General features: G+C 45.7%; 1 protein-coding gene across 1 annotated transcript in view; it reads right to left on the bottom strand.

Annotated features, from left to right (window-relative positions):
* OTUD4 (OTU deubiquitinase 4) overlaps window positions 1–16,084 on the bottom strand; it is a 51,300-nt gene extending 35,216 nt beyond the window's left edge. The window contains exons 1-3 of the mRNA XM_044300509.1: window positions 15,574–16,084; window positions 10,274–10,357; window positions 1,852–1,902 (exon numbers count right to left, since the gene is read on the bottom strand). Of these exons, the coding sequence (XP_044156444.1) occupies window positions 1,852–1,902; window positions 10,274–10,357; window positions 15,574–15,723 (285 nt within the window). The 5' untranslated portion in view covers window positions 15,724–16,084. The remainder of the gene's footprint in view (window positions 1–1,851; window positions 1,903–10,273; window positions 10,358–15,573) is intronic.
* Window positions 16,085–24,587: the final 8,503 nt, after the last annotated feature.

Here is a 24,587-nt window from a genome sequence, read left to right as displayed (position 1 = left end):
CGGTCTGTGCAAACGCCGTGGTCACATTTGACCACGGCATCTAAAAGGTAAGATGAATGCGATCAGCCTTATGGCTGATCGCATACATGTGCCACGGGTCTCTGCTATTTAAAATAGCAGAGACCCCACGGATAAGGCGCCCGCTGCACGCGCGAGCGGGCACCATGTTTAGGGATCAGAGCCATGACGTACAGCTAGGTCATGGGTCCTTAAGGAGTTAAAGGGGTTGTATTATTTATATTGATGTCCTATCCTCAGGATAGGACATCAATATCAGATTGGCAGGGGGAGGAGATTCCCTGCACCCCCGCCAATCAGCTGTTCTAAGAGAAAGCAGTGCTTGTACGAGTGCTGCCTTCTCTTCTCTGTCTACCTGCTTGCTGTCACATTTGCAGCGGTGAGCTGTGTAATTACAGCTCCACCATGCCTATATCCGCTTCAAAGAGATGGCTCATTCCTATCCAAGAGAATAGTACAGAGCCGTCCCATAGAAGTGAATGGGGCTGGCGAAGCTGTAATTACATCTGCTCACTGCTGCAATTGTGGCGGCGAGCAGGTAAATAGTGAAGAGAAGGCAGCGCTTGTGTTCCCCTCAAATAGCCAATTCCTGAGGTGCCGGCAGTCGGCCCCCGCCAATCTGATATTGGGGACCTATCCTGAAGAGAGGTCATCAATATAAAAAAGCGGACAAGCCCTAATTGAAAGGGAGAGAGCTGCAGTAACACAGTGCAAGGAGTTGTTCCTGGAGTCAGACTCCTGATGATCAGATATAGATGTCCCATCCTAAAGGATAGATCATCATTATACTATACACAAAGGGGTAACATTTAGAGCTGGTGCATGTCCCTAGTAATCCTTTCTGCCAACAAGTTGGGATATTCAAACTTCACAAGTAAAGAGACAGCACTGATTTGATCAAATGCATAATTGATGTTATCAATAATCTGAAACCAGTATGCACTCAGTTCATTTATGCTGCTACGTTTTGGGTCTTCATGTAGTGCCATTTTTAATGCTGGACTGGTGCACTGCACAAATGTGTTCCTTTCAGCTGTCCAGTTCACCAGACTGAAAAAGGAGCACTAAATTAAAAGGGGGTATCAGGAAGAAACCAGAAAACAATGAGACCCTCCTTTACCTTACAGGTCCCATGCCACTGCTCCAGTTCTCCCAGGCGGGTACCACTGAAGCCACTCACTGGCCTCAGCAGTGAACTGAAGATGCCAGTGAATGACTTCAGCGGTCACATGTTGTTGACATCATCACTGCAGCCGGGTAAACAAAGCCCGACTGGAGTAACAGAGCAGTGGCATAGGATTTGTCAGGTAAGAAATGATCAGTTCTTTTTAGCAGGATATTCCTATCTGTTGCTGTTTTCTTCCCGAAACTAGACAGCCCCTTTAAGATCCAAAACATTGCTACATATATGCGAGTACATACTAGTGGCGGATTACCAATAAAATCAGGAATTATTGCACCTGATTAAATCAGTGCTGTCCATGTACTTGTGACGTTTGGAACTAAGGATAGGTCATCATCAATATTAAAGTCTTAGAAAACCCCTTTAACCTTTTCTCTAACTAAAATGTAGGTCTAACACTTGCCAACAGTGATCTGTAATCCCCGAAAGTACTAAATTGTCAGGGACTCTTGGTGTACCATAAGAGATGTACCAAACATCTGCAGACATTCACAAGGGACAATGTATGGGCTTTTTATATTCAAAATCATGCTGATTGTAATTATTCTAGGAGTCAACATGACCCGTCTCTCTTCTCACTTAAATGGCCTCCATGTTCTGATCGTTCACATGTAGTGGCATATTTTATTGATAATACATGTCTACTGTACCTGTGGATTTTCAAGACGTTTCAAATACTCTTCAAAAGATCCCTCAATAAACTAAAAAATAAATAAATAAATAAAATAAATAAAGCAGTTTAAAACAATGAGAAAAAGAACATTCACATAATCAGACTTTTTAGCAGTGCTCCATGGTATGGAGACTCATTGGCAATGATCCATGGGGGGGGGGGGGGATATGAAAAGAGGGAACACAGCCAGGTTTGGCTCTTTTTCCATGTCGTGTTCCAAGACTTATTAAAAAGTCAACTCATAGGGAGCCACTTCCAGAAGGTTCTCTTTCCCTGGGAGTTACCCCTTTGCACATTGTAGCATGAAATGGATGCTATCCCCATGACTCATGAATTTTCTACAGTCCAGCAATTGAGTCATCTGTATATTAATTACCTCTCCATACATGGTCATCAGTGGGCGGTGCACGCAACTAAGCCCCTCCCAGAGTGGTGAAAATCTAAAACGGCCATCCCCATTTTTACTGGTGTCCAGTTATCATTCTGCATTGTAACATTATGTGATGCCCATGTGTGCCAAGATTTTTGTTGGTAAAATTGTGGCATTAGGCCCTAACCGGATGCTCGCAACTCCACATGGGAACACTCACTTCTGGGCAGGGTTTGTATAAACTCCACCCATTTTCAAACTAGGACAATTTGGCAGGATTGTCTTTGAAAACTGTGGACAATCCTGTTGAACGTGGGACTGTTGGCAACTATAGATATTGTTTCAGTATATTTCCTACACTGACTTCACATTGCCTTCTCTACCTGTTGGTTATATACGACCGGGCGGTTGGCACATGTCTCTACACAGAGGTTTTACAACGTCCTTGCACAGATCAGAGGTGCACACTAACCATGAAGCTGCCGGAGCAGGGAGCCGGCTACCCATAGAGAAGGCAGGGACGGTCAGGGGCTGGGAGTCTGCATGGGTCTTAGCTGCATGTTGTGCCATTAACAAAAAAAATAAATAAAGAATTTTCTAAATTTTTTAAAATATTTTTCCTTTTTAGAAAAAAGTAAAAAAGATTGGATTACACTGAACGGCAAAAGGTTTCCTTTGAGCCTATGACAGCACCCCTGGAGAGACCGCCGCCTCCTCTTCAGGACAGGAAACAGGAACCAGAACCACCTTTTAAAAGTGAGATCATCCCCTCTACCTCCAGTCCTTTTCTCAAGAACTAAGAAACATAATATCTTCACAACCTAACATTATACACAACATTTTTTTTTTATATATATACCGTATCTTTCGCCCCATAAGATGCACTTTTTCCCCCCCAAAAGTGGGGGAAAAGTGCCCCTGCGTCTTATGGGGCGAATACTTGCAATTTACATCACAGACTGCGATGTATCAGTGAAGAGGGACTGTAGTAGTCGAGGAGAGCGGCGGGGCGGTGCAGGCACTGTACTCTGGCCCCCGCAGCTCAGTATGTACAGTATGTACTGTATTATACGTAGTGTTAATCATCAGATCTAAACTGAATAATGATGCGCCCCCCCTGCTCCCCATGTTTACCGAACTTACATGTCACGCTCCTGTAGTAAGCACTAGCAGCTAGCAGGCAGGCCGGGCAGCCATAACTCACAAAGGTCACGTGCCTACTCCGCCTACTTTATGAATAAGGCAGGCGGAGCAGGCACGTGACCTCAGTGAGTTACGACCCCCCGGCCTGCCTGCTAGCACTTACTACAGGAGCGTGACATGTAAGTACGGTACACATGGGGAGCGCATCATTATTCAGTTTAGATCTGATGATTAACACTACGTATAATACAGTACATACTGAGCTGCGGGGCCAGAGTACAGTGGCGGCACGGCGCCGCCGCTCTCCCCGCCTACTACAGTCCCTCCCTAGGAATCTGTGAATGGGATAATGATGGCGGGGAGGGATCTGTGGATGACACACAGAACAGATCCACCACCCCATAACAGTGCCATCCACAGATCCACCCATCATAATGCCATCCACAGATTCACCCCCCCCCACCATCATAATGCAGTCCACAGATCCCCCCACCATCATAATGCCATCCACAGCTCCCCCACCCCATAACAGTGCATCACAGATCCCCCATAATAGTGCACATACCGCCATTAGTTCAAACCCACCAAAATCACATCTTTTGGTAAAAAAAATTTTTTTCCTTATTTTCCTCCTCAAAAACCTAGGTGCAAGTTTGGACACACCTTCTCATTCAAAGAGTTTTCTTTATTTGCATGACTATAAAATTGTAGATTCACACTGAAGGCATCAAAACTATGAATTAACACATGTGGAATTATATACATAACAAAAAAGTGTGAAACAACTGAATTTTTTTTTATATTCTAGGTTCTTCAAAGTAACCACCTTTTGCTTTGATTACTGCTTTGCACACTCTTGGCATTCTCTTGATGAGTGTGCCCTGTCAGGTTTAACAAGTGGGATTTCTTGCCTCATAAATGGGGTTGGGACCATCAGTTGCGTTGTGGAGAAGTCAGGTGATACAGCTGATAGTCCTACTGAATAGACGGTTAGAATTTGTATTATGGCAAGAAAAAAGCAGCTAAGTAAAGAAAAACGAGTGGCCATCATTACTTTAAGAAATGAAGGTCAGTCAGTCCGAAAAAGTTGGGAAAACTTTAAAAAAGTGTCCCCAAGTGCAGTCACAAAAACCATTAAGCTCTACAAAGAAACTGGCTCACATGCGGACCGCCCCAGGAAAGGAAGACCAAGAGTCACCTCTGCTGCAGAGGATAAGTTCATCAGTCACCAGCCTCAGAAATCGCAGGTTAACAGCAGCTCAGATTAGAGACCAGGTCAATGCCACACAGAGTTCTAGCAGCAGACACATCTCTAGAACAACTGTTAAGAGGAGACTGTGTGAATCAGGCCTTCATGGTAGAATATCTACTAGGAAACCACTGCTAAGGACAGGCAACAAGCAGAAGATACTTGTTTGGGCTAAAGAACACAAGGAATGGACATTAGACCAGTGGAAATTTGTGCTTTGGTCTGACGAATTTGAGATCTTTGGTTCCAAGCACCGTGTCTTTGTGCAACGCAGAAAAGGTGAACGGATGGACTCTACATGCCTGGTGCCCACCGTGAAGCATGGAGGAGGAGGTGTGATGGTGCTTTGCTGGTGACACTGTTGGATATTTATTCAAAATTGAAGGCATACTGAACCAGCATGGCTACCACAGCATCTTGCAGCGGCATGCTATTCCATCCGGTTTGCGTTTAGTTGGACCATCATTTATTTTTCAACAGGACAATGACCTCAAACACACCTCCAGGCTGTGTAAGGGCTATTTGACCATGAAGGAGAGTGATGGGGTGCTGCGCCAGATGACCTGGCCTCCACAGTCACCGGACCTGAACCCAATCGAGATGGTTTGGGTTGAGCTGGACCGCAGAGTGAAGGCAAAAGGGCCAACAAGTGCTAAGCATCTCTGGGAACTCCTTCAAGACTGTTGGAAGACCATTTCAGGTGACTACCTCTTGAAGCTCATCAAGAGAATGCCAAGAGTGTGCAAAGCAGTAATCAAAGTAAAAGGTGGCTACTTTTGAAGAACCTAGAATATGACATATTTTCAGTTGTTTCACACTTTTTTGTTATGTATATAATTCCACATGTGTTAATTCATAGTTTTGATGCCTTCAGTGTGAATCTACAATTTTTATAGTCATGAAAATAAAATGAAAATAAAGAAAACTCTTTGAATGAGAAGGTGTGTCCAAACTTTGGTCTGTACTGTGTGTGTATATATATATCCAGAAAAAGGAAGGCACTCCAGCAGGATGAAAGTGAAAAACTTCTTTTAATCGACCATACGGTGCACAACGTTTCGGCTCAACTGAGCCTTTCTCAAGCCAAAGGCTACACACACAAAGGGAAAAATGGCGGCACTGGCTACACTAGGAAAAAAACGGGTGCACGCTCCTGGGGAATCAACCTCTTACCCCAACCAATATATCCAGAAAAAGGACGGCACTCCAGCAGGATGAAAGTGAAAAACTTCTTTTAATCGACCATACGGTGCACAACGTTTCGACTCAACAAAGGCTTGAGAAAGGCTCAGTTGAGCCGAAACGTTGCACCGTATGGTCGATTAAAAGAAGTTTTTCACTTTCATCCTGCTGGAGTGCCGTCCTTTTTCTGGATATATTGGTTGGGGTAAGAGGTTGATTCCCCAGGAGCGTGCACCCGTTTTTTTCCTAGTGTAGCCAGTGCCGCCATTTTTCCCTTTGTGTGTGTATATATATATATATATATATTTTTTTTTTTTTTTTTTTTTTGGGGGGGGGGGGGGGGGGGGATAGGAATTAATCGGGTTCTGTCATAGGCTCAAAGAAAACTGATAACCGGTAAGTGTAATCCAATCTCTTTCGCCTATGACAGCACCCCTGGAGAATAGGCAAGAAACCTGTCTAGGGTGGGACCACAGCCTGAAGCACCTTCCGACCAAAGGCAAGACCTGAACTGAAGTCTATAGTGCCTAAAAAAAGTATGTGGAGAGCTCCAGGTAGCAGCCCTACAAATCTGCTGTATAGAAGCTGAAGCTCTCACTGATCTCGTGGAGTGAGCCCCAAACCCAGAGAGTGGAACAACTCCCTTAGAAGAGTAAACCAAGGAAATGGCTTGTCTAATCCACCTAATAGTTTGAGAAGAGGCTGCAGATCCCTTCTTAGGTCCCTGTAACAAAAGCAAGAGATGAGAGAAGGACCTCCAAGGCCGTGTGACCTGTAGATATAGAAAAATACACCTCCTAAACATCTAAACCGTGGAATTCTGATTCCTTCTTATTTTTAGGCGAAGCACAGAAGGAAAGTGACACTATCTCCTGAGAACGGTGAAAGTGTGAAGAGACCTTTGGTAAATAGGAAGGATCAGGAGAAATCACCACCCGATCCTCCAAGATCACCAAGTAGGGAGGGTCAACCGAGAGAGCAGAGATCTCACTAACCCTTCTAGCTGAAGTAATGGCCAAAAGGAACGCGAGTTTTAGGGAGATCTCATCAATAGGCTCGAAGGGTACTGAAGTGAGAGAAGTGAAGACTAAATTTAAATCCCAGGGAGGAACTCCATTTTTACAGACCAGAGATAACTTAGACACTGCTGTTATAAACCTCTTAACCCAAGGATGATCTGCTAACAAACTCAAACAAAGCGCTTAAAGCTGAAATTTGGACCTTCAAAGTGCCAGGCCCAAGTTTTTTCTTCCATCCCAGGAAATCTAATACGAGCGGGATGTCAAGAGCTTCTATCACATACCTTGAATGGTACTGGGCCCATTCTACTCCTGGAATAGCGGCTGTCATGAGACCCAGCACAGACATGGTCTCTCAGGGTGACTGATGGGTGCGAAATAAGAAGCTGAACTCTGGATCTGACAAGTAAGGCTTTTTGCAGGGGTAGCAGGCACCTCTGGGACCTAGGGTCCAAAATCATTCATAGGAAGCTGCATCTCTGGATTTTTCTAGGTTTATCTCCCATCCCAGCTTTTCTAGAACCTCCCTCAACCAGGCAATCTGCCTCTAAAGAATCTGACTGGACCGGGCACCAGAAGAAAATCGTCCGGGTATGTTATAATGATGATCTCCTTCTACCTCACATGAGTGATCATCAGAGAGACCAAAGACTCACCCTGACAAGGAATAGCACAACGTTTTGCCTTAAAGCTAGTATCCCCGTTTTCTTGGGACCTAAACCTTCAAACAGAGTCCTGGACTGATTGCTGTGACTTTTGATCATCCAACCCCATGGTAGCCCTAACTGCCTTGACTAGGGAGTTACTGTTTTCGACATGAAAAAGTGGTTTCCCTGCGGCCTTGTCCTCCGAAGGCTCATCTGATGATACCCAGTCTCCTTCTTCCAAACCAGAAAGTATATCACTGTCACTAGGGGCAACTTTTTTATTAAACCGATAACCAACTCTCTGACCTCTTCACGGATCATTTGCTTAATGCTGCCCATTAAAGATGCAGCTTCCTCCTTCATTAACTTGCTGATACACCTTTAACATAGGGGTTTTGCCCAGGCAGAAGGTAGCTTCTTCTTACATACAGCACATCCCCTCACTTTTACTCTGGAGGTCTTCCTAGAAGACTCCTTAGATACCTAAGCAACAAAACATGGCCCCATGAGCACTGTTACAAACAATTCATGCTGGGGTATAACCCTTCTTACCCCACCGTGGTACCGATGTATCATTGGTGGTTTCAGCGCGCTGAGCCTGCTCCATGTTCCTACAGCAAACACAAGCCAGAATGGAGGAACTGCCACTTTCTGCCACTAAATATGGCAGAGAGCCGGCTGGGCTTTTCTCTTCGGCGCGTGCAAGCCAGCTCGCTCCCTTTCCGGTCCACAGCGTCAACTTCCTTGAACCGCCGCAACCCGGAAGTAAATAAATCCTGCACGCAGGCCGGTGGCCAAACATGCGAACATGGCCGCAGAGGTTCGCAACCTCCCAGGACCCGGAAAGGAGAACGGAAGGGGTAGGGAGAGAGAAGGGAGCCCAGACTTCTGCAGCAGCTCCTAAAGGAGTCTTATGCCACCCTCCTCACACTATAGCAATAGCCGGGGCCCCCGCGGCTCCATATTCATCTTATCTTCCAGCGAATCAGATTCCCTCCTGCCCCTTAGGACAGGAAACAGAACTGGAGGTAGAGGGGATGATCCCTCTTTTAAAAGGCGGTTCTGGTTCCCGTTTCCTGTCCTGAGGGGGAGGCGGCGGTCTCTCCAGGGGTGCTGTCATAAGCGAAAGAGAAAAATAGAATATTGAACTAAAAATTACAACTTTGTCTAGAGTTGCAGTTTCATTTTAAAGGGTACCAAAACTCTTGTAAAAAATAAATAAAAAAAATTATAATATATATATATATATATATATATATATATATATATATATATATATATGGCAGAGCACTGCTCAGACGCTCTACAACTTCTTCTATTTTCATTGGCTCTACTCGGTGTTCCTAGTGTGTGGAGTATGGAGCCATAGACATAAGATGAGATCTGTACTCCACACTAAGCAGAGGCAAAGAAGGCCAAAAGGTGCAGAGCGCTCAGAACACTTCTGCCTCTTTGCATCTTTTTTTGTTTGTTTTTTAACCAGGGTTAATCTGCCCTTTAACTATTGAGCCACCGTTGAAGTCTACATGGAAATATTAGGATGAACTGTAGCTGCCTATTAATAGTTAAAATCAATCAGTGGCACTACAAAACGTTGCAGTGTAACCCAGGCTTTAATAGATCCTGGATGTGCGTTCCTTGTGACCAGACTGTTGCTGTCCTCACTAGCTCTCATACACAAGCAGATTCATTCCTATACTGCTTTATCCTGCTACAGGTTCTAATTTTTTGCGGTGCGGAGGCACGGCCAGAAACACCACAGAAGCACTCTGTAGTGCTTCCGATCCGCGATTTCGCTCCGCATCTCCGTGATAGCGGACCCATTTAAGTGAATGGGTCCGTGCTCGTGTATTGTGGACCCGCCGCATGCGGGCCGCAATATGGCCAAGGCCACACAACGGGCGTGTGCATGAGCCCTAACACTGAGCGAAGGGAAGAAGAGAATAGAGAGAGGGGACACAGCCAGAAGCAGCCTGCTATTGGATGCATGTCAGAAGCAGCAGGATAGATAGCTACGTGAAGGAGATACAGACACTCTACAGCAGCTAAATGGGAGGAAATTTGTAACAGAGAATATTTAGGAAGTTGCCTCACCGTTCATTTAGAAAGCAAATGGACAGTGAAACACAGAGCCTTAAAAGCATATTTTTCCAGAGCTAATACAGATATAATAAAACAGGATGAGAATAGCCACTGAAAACCATAGATGCTCATTATTATAAAGAGCGTCATCACGGCAGCTAGAGGCTATGCTTTATTGAGTAAAGGGGGGGTTTTAACTAGAAGAAGACCCTCTGTTTGCTCAACGTACCATAAAGTCTCATTCACACATCAATGTTCCACGCACGTGTGCCGTACGTGTTCTCCACGGACAGCACGCGTGCTTATTCATTTTAATGTGTGTATTCACACATCAGTTTTTTACCATGGTCCGTGTTTTTAGCACGGATGCATGCTCCATTTTGTTCACAGATCCATCACACCTATTATAGTCTATGGGTCCGTGAAAACCACAGATGCAACACGGATGCCATCCATGTTTCATTGTTCATTAGGAAGAGATGCTTTGAAAATTATTTTTCAGCTGTGCAGTGTCCGTGAAACACAGATGACACATGGACAGCAAAAAACCGACATACGGATCACACAGATCCTTCACAAAGGCATCACTGACCACCTTTTCACGGATTTAAGCAAGGACACGGATGTGTGAATGAGGCTTAATGCAATACGTGAAGATGAGCTGCAAGAAGAGGACACTGGTAAAGGGAAGCTCTTCTTTTACTTACTGCTTCAAAGTGGGCTCGATTTTCCCGCAGATACTTTATACAGGATTGCCTGATTTCCAAATGTTGTGCCTGAGAGTGCAAAACCTACAAGAAAAATACAATGGCCATATTACGGATCCTCATCATATTATGCCATCCTTTTATTAATTACTCCACTGATCTACAATGACTAGGTTATCATCAGCCATAAACTGTGTTAGGGTCCATTCACACGTCCGTAGTGCACCGCGGATCCGCAATACACCTGGCCGGCACCCCGATAGAAATACCTATTCTTGTCCACAATTACGGACAAAAATAGGACATGTTCTATTTTTTTCCGGAGCCGTGGATCCGGAAATGCGGATGCATCCATTCCGTCCCCAAAGAGTATGAATGGGTCCGCACCCGTTCCGCACAATTGCGGAACGGATGCGGACCACAGTTGCAGACGTGTGACTGGAGCCTTAATAAGAACTGCAATAAAATACTTAAAAGGCATGTGTAAGCAGATTTCTACCTATGACACTGGCTGACCTGTTACATGTGCACTTGGCAGCTGAAGACATTCATATGTGTCCGCATTGCTGAGAAAAATGATGTTTTAATTTCTGCAAATGAGCCTCTAGGAGCAACAGGGGCGTTGTCGTTACACCTACAGGCTCTGCTCTCTCTGGAACTGCAACACCCCCCCTTTCCCGCATTTTGATTGACAGGGCTAGGCAATAAAAACCTGATCACACCTGGCCCTGACTTCTCCTCCAGTATCTAGTGCAGGTGCAGTACAGGAAAGAGGCTCACTGGCAGTTCTCTCATGTACTGCGCCTGTGCCGGATACTGACGCGCACTGCACATTGCGAGCCTTTAGGTGAAGTCAGGGCCGGGCATGATCACGTTTATACTGCCTGGCCCTGTCAAAGTGCAGAGAACGCAGCAGTTGCAGAGAGAGCTGAGCCTCTAGGTGTAATGACAACGCCCCCGTTGCTCCTAGAGGCTCATTTGCATATATTAAAACATCATTTTTCTCAGCAATGCGGACACATATGAACATGGGACCAACACAGATGCCTTCAGCTGCCAAGTGCACATGTAAGGCTAGTTTCACACTAGCGTTCGTCGGTCCGCTCGTGAGCTCCGTTTGAAGGAGCTCACGAGCGGACCCGAACGCCTCCGTCCAGCCCTGATGCAGTCTGAATGGAGCGGATCCGCTCAGACTGCATCAGTCTGGCGGCGTTCAGCCTCCGCTCCGCTCGCCTCCGCACGGACAGGCGGACAGCTGAACGCTGCTTGCAGCGTTCAGCTGTCCGCCTGGCCGTGCGGAGGCGAGCGGATCCGTTCAGACTTACAATGTAAGTCAATGGGAACGGATCCGCTTGAAGAGGTCACCATATGGCTCAATCTTCAAGCGGATCCGTCCCCCATTGACTTTACATTGAAAGTCTGAACGGATCCGCTCAGGCATCTTGCGCTTATTAATGCAGATGGATTCGTACTGAACGGAGCCTCCGTCTGCATTAATATGATCGGATCCGTTCAGAACGGATCCGATCAAGCGCAAGTGTGAAAGTAGCCTTACAGGTCAGCCAGTTTCATAGGTACAAATCTGGTGACAGATGTCCTTTAATACAATATGAGAAAGATTTGCAGTATTAAAGGGGTGTTCCATCAATAAAAAGGTACATTGCATTGATGCAGCTGCTGTAAATGGCTTTGATGTGCCCTATACCGCTACCTCCAAACATGACAGATAACACAGCTCTGCATGCCTATTGGAGGTAGCTGCACACTATAGGGCCTCAGGAAAGCAGAACATTTACTACAGTCCGCAGACATAGACGAGCAGAAACAAGCACTGCCTCCAGGCTGCCTCTGGCTACAAATATTTTATACTACTTGTACCAATATGTATAGATCTCTCTCATTTTTTGCTTGAAAATTAATTTCTAAAGAGTCTCCTATTAGTCTTCAGTGAAAAACGGACGCACCCGGACACAACACGGATGTGCGTTAGTGATTTTCACGGACCCATTTTCACGGTCAGTAAAAAAAAAAAAAAAAAAAAAAATACTGAAATGTAAACAGAAACATTTAAATCAATGGGTACGTGTTGTAGAAAGGCACAAGGGACCATCACAGATGGAAGATGTGTGTCACCGAGGTTCCTGGCCTCGGTGAAGTAGGAGCCAGTAGTGCATATGTCCACAGCAGTTGCTGATGGACACTTTGGTAGTTAGCATAGCTGTGAAAAGCTAATCCGGGACGGCTCTTAATGGGAGTAGCCATAGTGCTGGGCGGGTGGCTACTCTCCACGGTCCAGGCCGGGTTTTGACGGGCTTACAAAAAGTCAGCCAGCAGGGTCAGGTGGGTGATTACCTGGCTGATGGTGGAGCTCTGTGTAGCTGTGTTTTTTGAGCCAAGTGAAAACCGGAGGGTCTCTGCCGAGAGACAAAGGACAAAGCAAGGTCCCCATCCACTCCGTGGGGAGTACGGTACTGTGCCCTAATCCTTCCTATGCGATTTGTTCAGATTCGGGACTGAATTGTTTTTTTCTTTAAAGGGATTCTGTCATGAGACTTTACCCCTATAACCTAAACATATGCCCATGTCCGTACTAATAACATGAATCCTAAGCTGGCCTTATTAAACCTGCTTATGGCTCTATTAGCCCAAAAAACAGTTTTTTATAACCTGTCAATCACCTACCTAAGGTGCCTAAGGGGACATCCGTTAATACAGGGCGCCCGGCCGCACACAATCGCCGTCTGGTGCCCAGCGCCGCCTTCCCTGTCTATAGTGCCACCTTCCTCACCTCAGCGCCACCTCCGCAATCCTCCCGTCCCTCTGCCAGATCCCGCGCGAGCGCAGTAGGCTCAGCCTGATGCGCCCGTGCGGACTCCTGGCAGCGGATTCGTTGAGCGAAGTATTGGCTGAAGTAAGCAGATCACTGACGCCTGTTGAATTGTGGTGTGTCAACAATGAAAGACATTTATTACTTTGATTTCCATCACTAAAAGGCTACTGTGTTTATCCGAAGGCTAGCTACTATTTGGGAAATCCCCACAGTGTGCTGTCCGTGGAAAATGTGGACAGCACACGTCAATGAAAAACTGAAATGTGGACGAGGCTTTAAGCCTCATTTACATGTCAGTGTTCCACGGACGTGTGCTGTACATGTTCTCCATGGACAGCACACGTCCCCATTCATTTTAATGTGTGTCCGTGGTTCCTTTTTTTTAGCACAAATGCATGCTCTATTTTTTCTGTGTTCACGGATCCATCACGCCCATTATAGTGTATGGGTCAGCGAAAACATCCGTGTTTCACTGATCATTGGGAAGAGATGCTTTGAAAATTATTTTTCAGCTGTACAGGGTCAATGAAAAAACGGATGGCACACGGACAGCAAAAAATGGACACACGGACCCAACACAGATCCTTCACTGACCACCTTCTCACGGATTTGAGCACAGACACGGACGTGTGAATGAGGCTTCAGACATTAGTTAGATAAGACATATAACATGTGAAAAAAGAATCAGATCTCTATAAATTATGGATTTTAATAGGTGGCCTAATAATAAATGGTAGCCATATTCTCTCTTGTATGCACCGTTATCATCTATCCCCAGCACAGGTGAGAAGTAGTGATGAGCGAACCTGTGTTTTTAAGTTCAGCGTACAAGGTTTGTGTTATCTAAAAATTCTGTTATGGATTCTTCCACCACGGACCATAAGCGGAGTCCATAATGGAATTCTTAGATACACCGAACCTTGTACGACGAACTTGAAAACACAAGTTTGCTCATCCCTAGTGATTAAGTGATTGTCAAGGGTCCGACCACTGGGATAACGAGTCTCTGAACGGACTAGTAGTGCTCCACCGCTCCAATCATTTTTATGAGTGTGAGGGAGCTCCGTCTACTTCAGTCCTACAGAAATGAATAGAACAGAGGACCAACATGCGCATTGCTGGTCCATGCAGAGAGAGCACCTAGGGAACCCTTGTTCCTGGGATCATGGAGGGTCCCAGTTGTTGGAACCCAGCAATCCATGATGTATCACCTATGCCATTTAATCAGCTTGTTCTGCTCCATTACCGATTTGCCGGTGCTCTTAGTGGAAAGTTCAGGGAGTTTTTTCATGTACAATAGGAGAGATTTTATAAGAACATGGCCTCCTGCACTGTATGTGGCAGCTCCACGAGGTACCATGTTCTACCTAGAAGGATAGCGCCATACTACATAATGGGCACATGGAACGGACAGTGTGGACCCACAGAATTAGGCAGTATAATCCCCATATAATTCTATGGCCACCACATTACAGTTCTATACCACCCACATGAGGCCTAAATGATTACAAGCATGCGACCCTCTAAAACCGGTAGCAGAGCCTGGAGTCCATGAGAAGAACCCAAGATGGCCTCTCCAAAATAGTTCAGTGCTCCTAAATTCTCTTTATAAATAGACAATCCCCAAAAATATGGAGGAATGTCCAACCATGACACTGGAGGGATGAAAGGACGACCCGTCATTGCTTCACTTGGAACGAAAACGCACATTGCACCCTACTATAAAGATCTAGCTTCAGTTATGGGGAGGGGGTGGTATTGGTGGTCACATACAATGCTTCCCATATCTGTTGAGTAGCTGGGGGAGACCACCTAAGTGAGAAGAACCGCCATATAGTATTTAACCTCCCCAGTGGTCAGGTGTGCTTATAACCTATCCTTATTCCACGTGCTGCCCACGCACACAGACCCATACCAGTCTATGGCTCTATTCACACATGTCCGCTTTGCTGTTGGGTTGTTGTGGATCAGAATAGCCCATTCAAGTACGGGAGTGAGAAGAAGAACGCACACGAAAGTCATCAGTTTTTCAGATGGAAAATCAGGCGTGTGAATAAGGTTCTTTCTACCTGTGCTAAAGAAAGACTATGACTTTGGGAACAGACGAGAACCCCTGTACATTTCGCCATCAGGGAACGTCCTGGTTAAATATTTCTTAGGGACTATTAACACGACTGCTCAACGGACTGCACACGGATCCAGAGAAATCCATAGCACATTGTGGGCACTTCCATCAATAGGAAGGACTATTCTCTGATAAGGACAAGAATAGGACATGTTGTATACAGATGTGTGCGCGCCCCATAGAGATGAATAGGTCAGTGCACTGCAAAACACGGACAGAAATGTTGTGGTGTGCATGAGGCCTAAGGGGCGTGTAATCGCACACTGCCACCTGCAGGCCGGAGGCGGGACTGAAGCCCCCTACAGAGACCCCCATAGCAGAGGTGACACTACTGGGAGTACCTACCTGCTCGGCCACTGCCCTGAACAGGCAGGAGCCGTCCTTGGCAATCTTCTTCCTGTACAGCCCATTAGCCCTCAGATAAGTGTCCATTGCAGCCTCCTCTGTGCTCCCAGCACTCCCGGGGGCTGCGCCTTGTTCTCTGTGCCCGTCCATGGCTGAAAGCAAAGGCCGAACCGAAAGTCAAGAAAAGCCAGCCAAGTGTCCTTATCTAGCCCGCCTGGGAGAGGGGTAGCCGGGCATGGGGAGGTGAGGGCCCGTGTGGCATGGAGCCTGTGTGTGGGGGGCATGAGAGGGGCACAGGATCTCCACGTGCGGTGACAGACGGGGCCCCCTGCTACTGAGCTGCAGCCAGCACGGAGCCCGGGCACATGACAGGCGGCGCGAGCAGCACCCGGAGCCTCAACCAGAAGCGAAAGTGACTCCGGATGCGAAAAGTTTTGTTTTCAGTTTAGCGAGGAGTAGAGGGAGCGGGCGGCGAGATGGAGGACGGGGAGGAGCAGGAAGTGGCGGCTGTCATCACCGGGGACGGGCGCACAGCGGCGGCATACCCGAGCACGTAGCGGGTGTACTCACTGTGTACCGCCAGTAATGAGGGTGTACTCACTGTATATGGCCAATAATGAGGGTGTACTCACTGTGTACCGCCAGTAATGAGGGTGTACTCACTGTGTACCGCCAGTAATGAGGGTGTACTCACTGTGTACCGCCAGTAATGAGGGTGTACTCACTGTGTACCGCCAGTAATGAGGGTGTACTCACTGTATATGGCTAATAATGAGGGTGTACTCACTGTATATGGCTAATAATGAGGGTGTACTCACTGTATATGGCTAATAATGAGGGTGTACTCACTGTGTACCGCCAGTAATCAGGGTGTACTCACTGTATATGGCTAATAATGAGGGTGTACTCACTGTGTACCGCCAGTAATCAGGGTGTACTCACTGTATATGGCTAATAATGAGGGTGTACTCACTGTGTACCGCCAGTAATCAGGGTGTACTCACTGTATATGGCTAATAATGAGGGTGTACTCACTGTGTACCGCCAGTAATCAGGGTGTACTCACTGTATATGGCTAATAATGAGGGTGTACTCACTGTGTACCGCCAGTAATCAGGGTGTACTCACTGTATATGGCTAATAATGAGGGTGTACTCACTGTGTACCGCCAGTAATCAGGGTGTACTCACTGTATATGGCCAATAATGAGGGTGTACTCACTGTGTACCGCCAGTAATCAGGGTGTACTCACTGTATATGGCTAATAATGAGGGTGTACTCACTGTGTACCGCCAGTAATCAGGGTGTACTCACTGTATATGGCTAATAATGAGGGTGTACTCACTGTGTACCGCCAGTAATGAGGGTGTACTCACTGTATATGGCTAATAATGAGGGTGTACTCACTGTGTACCGCCAGTAATCAGGGTGTACTCACTGTGTACCGCCAGTAATCAGGGTGTACTCACTGTATATGGCCAATAATGAGGGTGTACTCACTGTATATGGCTAATAATGAGGGTGTACTCACTGTATATGGCTAATAATGAGGGTGTACTCACTGTATATGGCTAATAATGAGGGTGTACTCACTGTGTACCGCCAGTAATCAGGGTGTACTCACTGTATATGGCTAATAATGAGGGTGTACTCACTGTGTACCGCCAGTAATCAGGGTGTACTCACTGTATATGGCTAATAATGAGGGTGTACTCACTGTGTACCGCCAGTAATCAGGGTGTACTCACTGTATATGGCTAATAATGAGGGTGTACTCACTGTGTACCGCCAGTAATCAGGGTGTACTCACTGTATATGGCTAATAATGAGGGTGTACTCACTGTATATGGCCAATAATGAGGGTGTAGTCATTGTGTACCGCCAATAATCAGGGTGTACTCACTGTATATGGCTAATGAGGGTATACTCACTGTATATGGCTAATAATGAGCGTACACTCACTGTATATGTCTAATAATTAGGGTATACTCAACGGTGTACCTCCAATAATGAGGATACTCATTGTATACCGCTAATAATGGAGGATAGATATCTGTATACTGCTAATAATAGATTGTATTTCTCTGTACACCGCTAATAATGACAGTGTATCTCTGTATATGGCTAATATTGGAGAATATATATATATATATATATATATATATATAAATATATACACTGCTAATGGAGGCTATCTGTATACCTCTAGTAATGGAGGATATATCTCTGTATACCTCTAGTAATGGAGGATATCTCTCTGTATACCTCTAGTAATGGAGGATATCTCTCTGTATACCTCTAGTAATGGAGGATATCTCTCTGTATACCTCTAGTAATGGAGGATATCTCTCTGTATACCTCTAGTAATGGAGGATGTATCTCTGTATACCTCTCATAATGAGGGTGTAAACACAATACACTACAAATAATTGATGATATTTCTCTGTATACTTCTAATAATGGAGGTTGCTGAATGCACACAGAGGTAACTAGGAGCAGCACACTATATATGTTCAAGGTCTGGTCTGCTCTCCTGAATATAGATGCCCAACAGCATAGGTAGGCTTAGGTTAATTTCATCAGACCTTCGGCAAGCTGTCCCGGCGGGTGAAAAGGCTGTCGGATCCATCCTGCCGCTAGTGAACGCGTGCCCCCGGACTACCGCTCTGGCCCCATTGACTATAATGGGGGCGGGGCAGAGTTCTGGCGGCAGCACGGTAGTGCATATTGGCTAATATTTCTCTGTATACCTCTAATAACGGAGGATACTGTATTTCACTGTATACAGCTAATAATGAAGAATATATCTCTGTATACCTCTAATAATGGAGGATATTTCTCCGTATACTGCTAATAATGGAGAATATATCTCTGTATACCTCTAATAATGAGGGTGTATCTTTGTATACCTCTAATAATGGAGGATATTTTTATGTATACTGCTAAAAATGAGGGTATATCTCGGTATACTGCTAATAATAAAGGATATTTCACTGTATACCCCTGCTTCTGAGGCTGAGAGCTTTTGGAGTGCAAAGGGCCCTTCTTAGGACCTTTTTCAACTCTGGGCTGGCATCAGCCTGTCACGGTAGGTGAGGGAAGGGAAGCAAACCAAACGCAACAAAATTAAACAAAACAGCAGGCTAGGCCTCACAGCTAGGGGACAGGGAAAGGTCACCTCCTGTCAATCCCTTAGCCTTTCCATGACTGCTACCAACATGAACAAATCTCGATGGTAGAAGTGTTCATGCACACCAACCTAAGCCCTGCTGCAACTGACACAAACCCTCAGCTAGGGAGCAGGCAAAAAGACAACCGGTTTCTTGCACAAGATGAAGTAACCAGCGTCTACCTAAGGCCTAGCCAGTACAAACAACAGAAGGGAAGGAAGGAGAACTTAACTGAAGACGAACTGGGAGCAGGAGATCCACCAAACACCAGCAGAGATCTCCAGGAGAAACTATAAACCGCAAGGGCTATATTGAGAGGCAGGTATAAATAGCATTACTAACTAATGATCAGAACCTGTGAGGGGGTGGGATCCTGCCCAAAGCCACAACAAAGCAATCTGTCAGATTCACGTGCATCAAGTCTGACAGATCTTCTCAGATCACTCACAGGGCAGGGTGTGACAGTACCCCCCCCCCTCTATGGGTGACCTCTAGGCACCCAGGATCAATGTTATCCGTGTGTACCCTGTGAAAGGCATTCACAAGGCAGCTAGCATTGACATCGGTAGCCGGAACCTACATCGTTTCCTCAGGACCGTATCCCCTCCAATGCACCAGGTGCTGAAGGGAACCCCAAAGTACACGCGGGTTGAGTATTTTGGAGATCTGAAACTCCAGATTACCATCTACCAAGACGAAGAGGAGGAGGCAAAGAAGATGGTTCAACATACTTCTTCAACAAGGACCTGTGAAACACATTATGGATCTTCCAGGCCTGCGAAGTTCCAGACGAAATGCCACCAGATTAATAATGGCCAAGATTTTGTAAGGACCAATAAATCTTGCGCCCAACTTCCAAGAGGATACTTTCAACTTAATGTTTTTAGTGGACAACCACACTAAATCACCCACACACAGGTCCGGACCAGTCATGTCTCTTGTCAGCCATCTGTTTATATCTTTCGCCCATCTTTTTCAAATTAACCTGAATCTTCCGCCAGATAGAAGACAACGAAGAAGAGAATCTCTCCTCTTCAGGTATACCAGAAGATTCAGTCCCAGAAAAAGTACCAAACTGAGGGTGAAAACCATATGCACCAAAAAATGGTGACTTATCAGTCGACTCCTGTCTACGGTTATTCAAGGCAAACTCAGCCAAGGACAAAAACAAGGACCATTCTTCCTGATTCTCAGCAAAAAAAACACCTCAAATAAGTCTCCAGGTTTTGGTTAGTGCACTCAGTTTGTCTATTCAACTGAGAATGGAAAGCCAAAGAGAAAGACAACTGAATACCCAGACGAGTACAAAACGCCTTTCAAAACCTGGAGACAAATGGCGTCCCCCTCAGACACCACATCAGAGGGGATGCCGTGTAATTTCATGATGTTATCAATAAACACCTGAGCGAGAGTTTTAGCATAATGGTACAAAGTGAGCCTTCTTACTGAAGTGGTCCACCACCAAAATCAGTTTTCCCAGAGGAACTTGGTAGATCATTGATGAATTCCATGGACAAATGCGTCCAAGGACCAGATGGAATGGACAAAGGAAGAAGAGATCCTGATGGCCGAGTGTGAGCCACCTTAGCATGTGTATAGGTCTCACAAGCTGCTACATAGCCCTCAACACATTTATGCAAACCTGGCCACCAGAATCTCCTGGTGTTCTTTGATAACTTGTGTCGCAGTTCTGAAGGAATAAACATCTTCCCTGGAGGGCGGGAATCAGGTGCCTCACCTTAAGCCCCCAACACTTCCGCCTCCAGCTCGGGATAAAGAGCGGATACCACCACCCCATTGGCCAAAATCGGAACGGGATCCTCCGAATCCCCCCCCCCCCCCCAGGAAAGCTACGTGACAGAGCATCTGCTTTGACGTTTTTGATCCCAGGCCGATAAGTGACCCCAAAATTAAACCTGGTAAAGAACAATGACCATCTGGCCTGCCTAGGGTTCAGACGCTTTGCTGATTGCAGGTAAGCCAGATTCTTATGGTCAGTAATTACCGTAATCAGATGAATCACTCCTTCTAGCCAATGACGCCATTCCTCAAAGGCCAATTTGTTCTTAGAGAAAAAAAATCACACGGACGCCATTTGCTAGGAGAGGGACCCTGCGACAAAACTGCTCTGACTCCCACTTCTGACGCGTCTACCTCCACAATGAAAGGTTAAGACACATTGGATTGCATCAGAATAGGAGCGGAAGCAAAACATTCCTTAATTGCAGAAAAAGGCTGTAATGCCTCTACCGACCAGAGAGAGGTCAGCACCCTTCCTAGTCATATCGGTCAAAGGTTTGACAATAGTGGAATAATTCAGGATGAACTTCTGTCACGAGGGTGTCAAGAGCCACGTCTGACTCCGTTATACCCGGGGTCAGGAAGTCGCAGCGGGTGGCTGCGCGCTCTATGTCTAAAGATCACGCTGTTTCTTAATGATAGTTTTCTGTGTTTGCCTTACTATCCTTTTTGTCTCACTCAGGGATCCGTAGCTTCTCCTCCTCAGCTGTTTCTTGTCTGTCACTCCCAATCTCCTTATATTCTCCTCTCTCACTTCTCTGGTTGCCAGATATAGAGCTTCCTGCCTGGACTTCTATACTGACCCACTGGAGCTGTGAATCCTGGTTGTTGTTCCAGAGTGTTACCCTCCGGATCCCTGTTGGGCTTTTTGTTGTCGCCCACCTGGGATTATATGTTGTCTGTATTGTCTGTCCTCCCCTTGGTGTTTTCCTTTAGAGCTAGTGGTGCGGACTAGTGTTCCCACCGCCCTATTCACTATCTAGGGCTCATCTTAGGGAAAGCCAGGGTTTTAGGCACGCGATCGGCGTACGGGTGAGGAACCCGTCTAGGGACGTCAGGGCAGCCAGGTGCCAGCCGCAAGGTGAGTCAGGGGTCACCACCTTCCCTCTCACTTGGACAGAGCCTTCCCTTTTCCCTCCCTTTGTGTCACGTATGTGATAGGAACGCCGGTCGTAATAACTTCCTGTAGTAATCAATAAATCCTAAAAACTGCATTAGAGCTTTCTGATTCTCTGGCCGGTCCCATTCTAGTATCGCACGGACCTTTTCGGGATCCATACGAAAACCTGAGGCAGAAAGTAAGTAACCCAGAAACTGCAGTTCCTGAACAGCACACATTTTTCCATCTTAGCATACAATTTATTCTCCCGAATGATCAATAATACTTGTCTTAAATGATCCTGATGAGTCTCCATATCCGGTGAGTAAATCAGTAGGTCTTCGAGGTAAACAACGATAAACCTCCCCACCAAATGATGAAAAATATAATTGATAAAGTGCTGGAAGACTGCCGGGGCATTAGTTAATCCAAAGGGCATAACCAGGTTCTCGAAGTGACCCTCAGGGGTATTGAAGGCCGTCTTCCATTTATCCCCTTCCCTGATTCTTATCAGATTATAAGCTCCTCTTAAATCCAACTTAGAAAACACATTGGCACCAACAATCTGATCAAATAGATCCGGAATCAAGGGAAGGGGATAAGGGTCACGGACAGTAATGAGATTCAATTGCCGGAAATCTAGGCACGGTATCAGGGACCCGTCTTTTTGTTTTACAAAAAAGAAGTCCGCTGCCATAAGTGATTTAGATGGTCTAATATGTCAGTTTGTCAAACTCTCTGCAATATACTCCTGCATAGCTACTCTTTCAGGTTGGGAAAGATTATATAACCCAGATTTTGGCAATTTAGCTCCGGGAATAAGATTGATCAGACAATCATACTCTCGATGGGGGGGGGGGGATTCCTGATCTTTGCGAATACGTCCGAAAAATCTCAAAGAAACAGAGGTAACAGAGGATACCCCAGAAATAGATAAGATGAGACAGTTGTCCATAGAAAAAATACTCCAATTACTGATTTGTCTAGTTTGCCAATCAATGGTAGGGTTATGTTTGGTCAACCATGGTAAACCCATGGCGGGGGAAACTGTGCCAGTACATGCACAGCGTTCATTTAAATGCTCCCTGACCGAGGAGGACTGATCAACTCGCCCTTGACAGCCAGGGACCAATCGGCTGTGGACCCGGCCGCAGATCACCGCCACTCATCTTTTCCTCCCTGCGAGCATGCGCATGCCCGCACACATCTCCTCTTCTGGCTTCCGGCTCTCACTGAAATGAGAGGATTGCAAATGAGAAATAGCTTTCTGTATATAATTCATTGTGATTGATTCATTAGTGACAGTGGACCAATCACAATGAGTTATGTACAGAACGCTATCTCAGCTTCGATCCTCTCATTTCAGTGAGAGAAGTGATCGGAGCCAGTGAAACAGACCTGTGAGAAAAGAAAAGAAAACACACACCAAAAGTGCCCCTTGTTTGTCCCCTTTACCTGTCGCTGTGTTCGGTTTGCCAATAGTGACAGCACACCAGCACACACAATTACACTTCAAAAAAAAAAACCAGTCCCTGTAATCCATACGGTCAGTAACCTGTCAGAAAGCTTTTTGAGAATTTATTAGGGTTAGTTAGGGAGTTATCAGGGTTAGAGCTCTAGTTTTAGGGTAATTTAGACTAACGTTTATTATAAATAAATAAAAATATTGGTGACGTCAGTACTTGTCTCCGTTTCAAATACCCCCATGCCTCCGAATCTGTGTCTTCTATCAATGACCAGTCCTTGTCACAGATTTTGCCAGCAGTGACAAATTTCTGTCACCAATGACATAAAGCTCCACTGCTTTTGGACCCCTTTGTTTTTTTTTTTTTTCTGATAAAAAATAAATTATATATATATATATAATATATATATATATATAGTCAATTTTCTGACGTGTGAATAAACTGAACATTTTTTACTTCAAGGAGTGCTTTGGACTTTCTTTGTTGTTTATTCGTCCTGTATCGAGGGACCACCGCGGGCACCGTACAACCATTTGCTGCATGTGAAGGAGTGCTGCCTAACCTTTTCTATAGATATATATATTCCTGATCAAAAGTTTGACTACTTGAAAAATGGGAAAAAATCATATTTAGCATGGCTAGATCTTAACAAGGTTCCAAGTAGAGCTTCAACATGCAACAAGAAGAAACGGGAGAGAGACAAAACATTTTTTTGAGCATTCAATTCAATGAAAACAACGAATAAACTGAAACGGGCTGTTTTTCAGCTGATCAAAAGTTTAGGGCCACATGCCTTTTAAAATGGCAAATCTGTGCTAAGATGTGGATTCATTGTCATTTTCTGTCAGGTAGTCACACGTTGTGATGGCAAAGGCAAAAAAAACTCCCTTTTCGAACGTGGTTGGGTTGTTGAACTGCATAAGCAGGGTCTCTCACAGCGCACCATCGCTGCTGAGGTGGGACGCAGTAAGTCATTTGGAATTTCTTAAATGATCCTGAGGGCTATGGAACAAAAAAGTCAAGTGGAAGACCCCAAATTTTTTTTATCAGCACTGAGCCGGAGGATCCAATTGGCTGTCCGTCAAGACACTGGACGATCCTCGACCCAAATTAAGGCCCTTACTGGTGCTGACTGCAGCCCCATAACATCAGACGGCATCTGAGACTGAAGGGCTTCAAAAAACGTCTTCAAAGACCTCGTCTCCTTGAACGCCACAGAACTGCCCGTTTGGACTTTGCAAGAGAGCACCAAACATGGGACATTCAAAGGTGGAAGAAAGTTTTATTCTCTGATGAAAAAAAGTTTAACCTTGATGGTTTCCACCGTTACTGGCGTGACAAGTAGATCCCACCTGAGATGTTTTCTATGCACCACAGTGGAGGGGGCGCCATAATGGTCTGGGGTGCTTTTTCCTTCAGTGGAACAAGGGAGCTTCAGGAAGTGCAGGGGCGTCAAACAGCTGCTGGCTATGTCCAGAT

The sequence above is a fragment of the Bufo gargarizans genome, chromosome 1 (assembly GCF_014858855.1).
Source record: "Bufo gargarizans isolate SCDJY-AF-19 chromosome 1, ASM1485885v1, whole genome shotgun sequence".
Classification (NCBI taxonomy): domain Eukaryota; kingdom Metazoa; phylum Chordata; class Amphibia; order Anura; family Bufonidae; genus Bufo; species Bufo gargarizans.
This window is presented reverse-complemented; position numbering and strand designations above follow the sequence as displayed.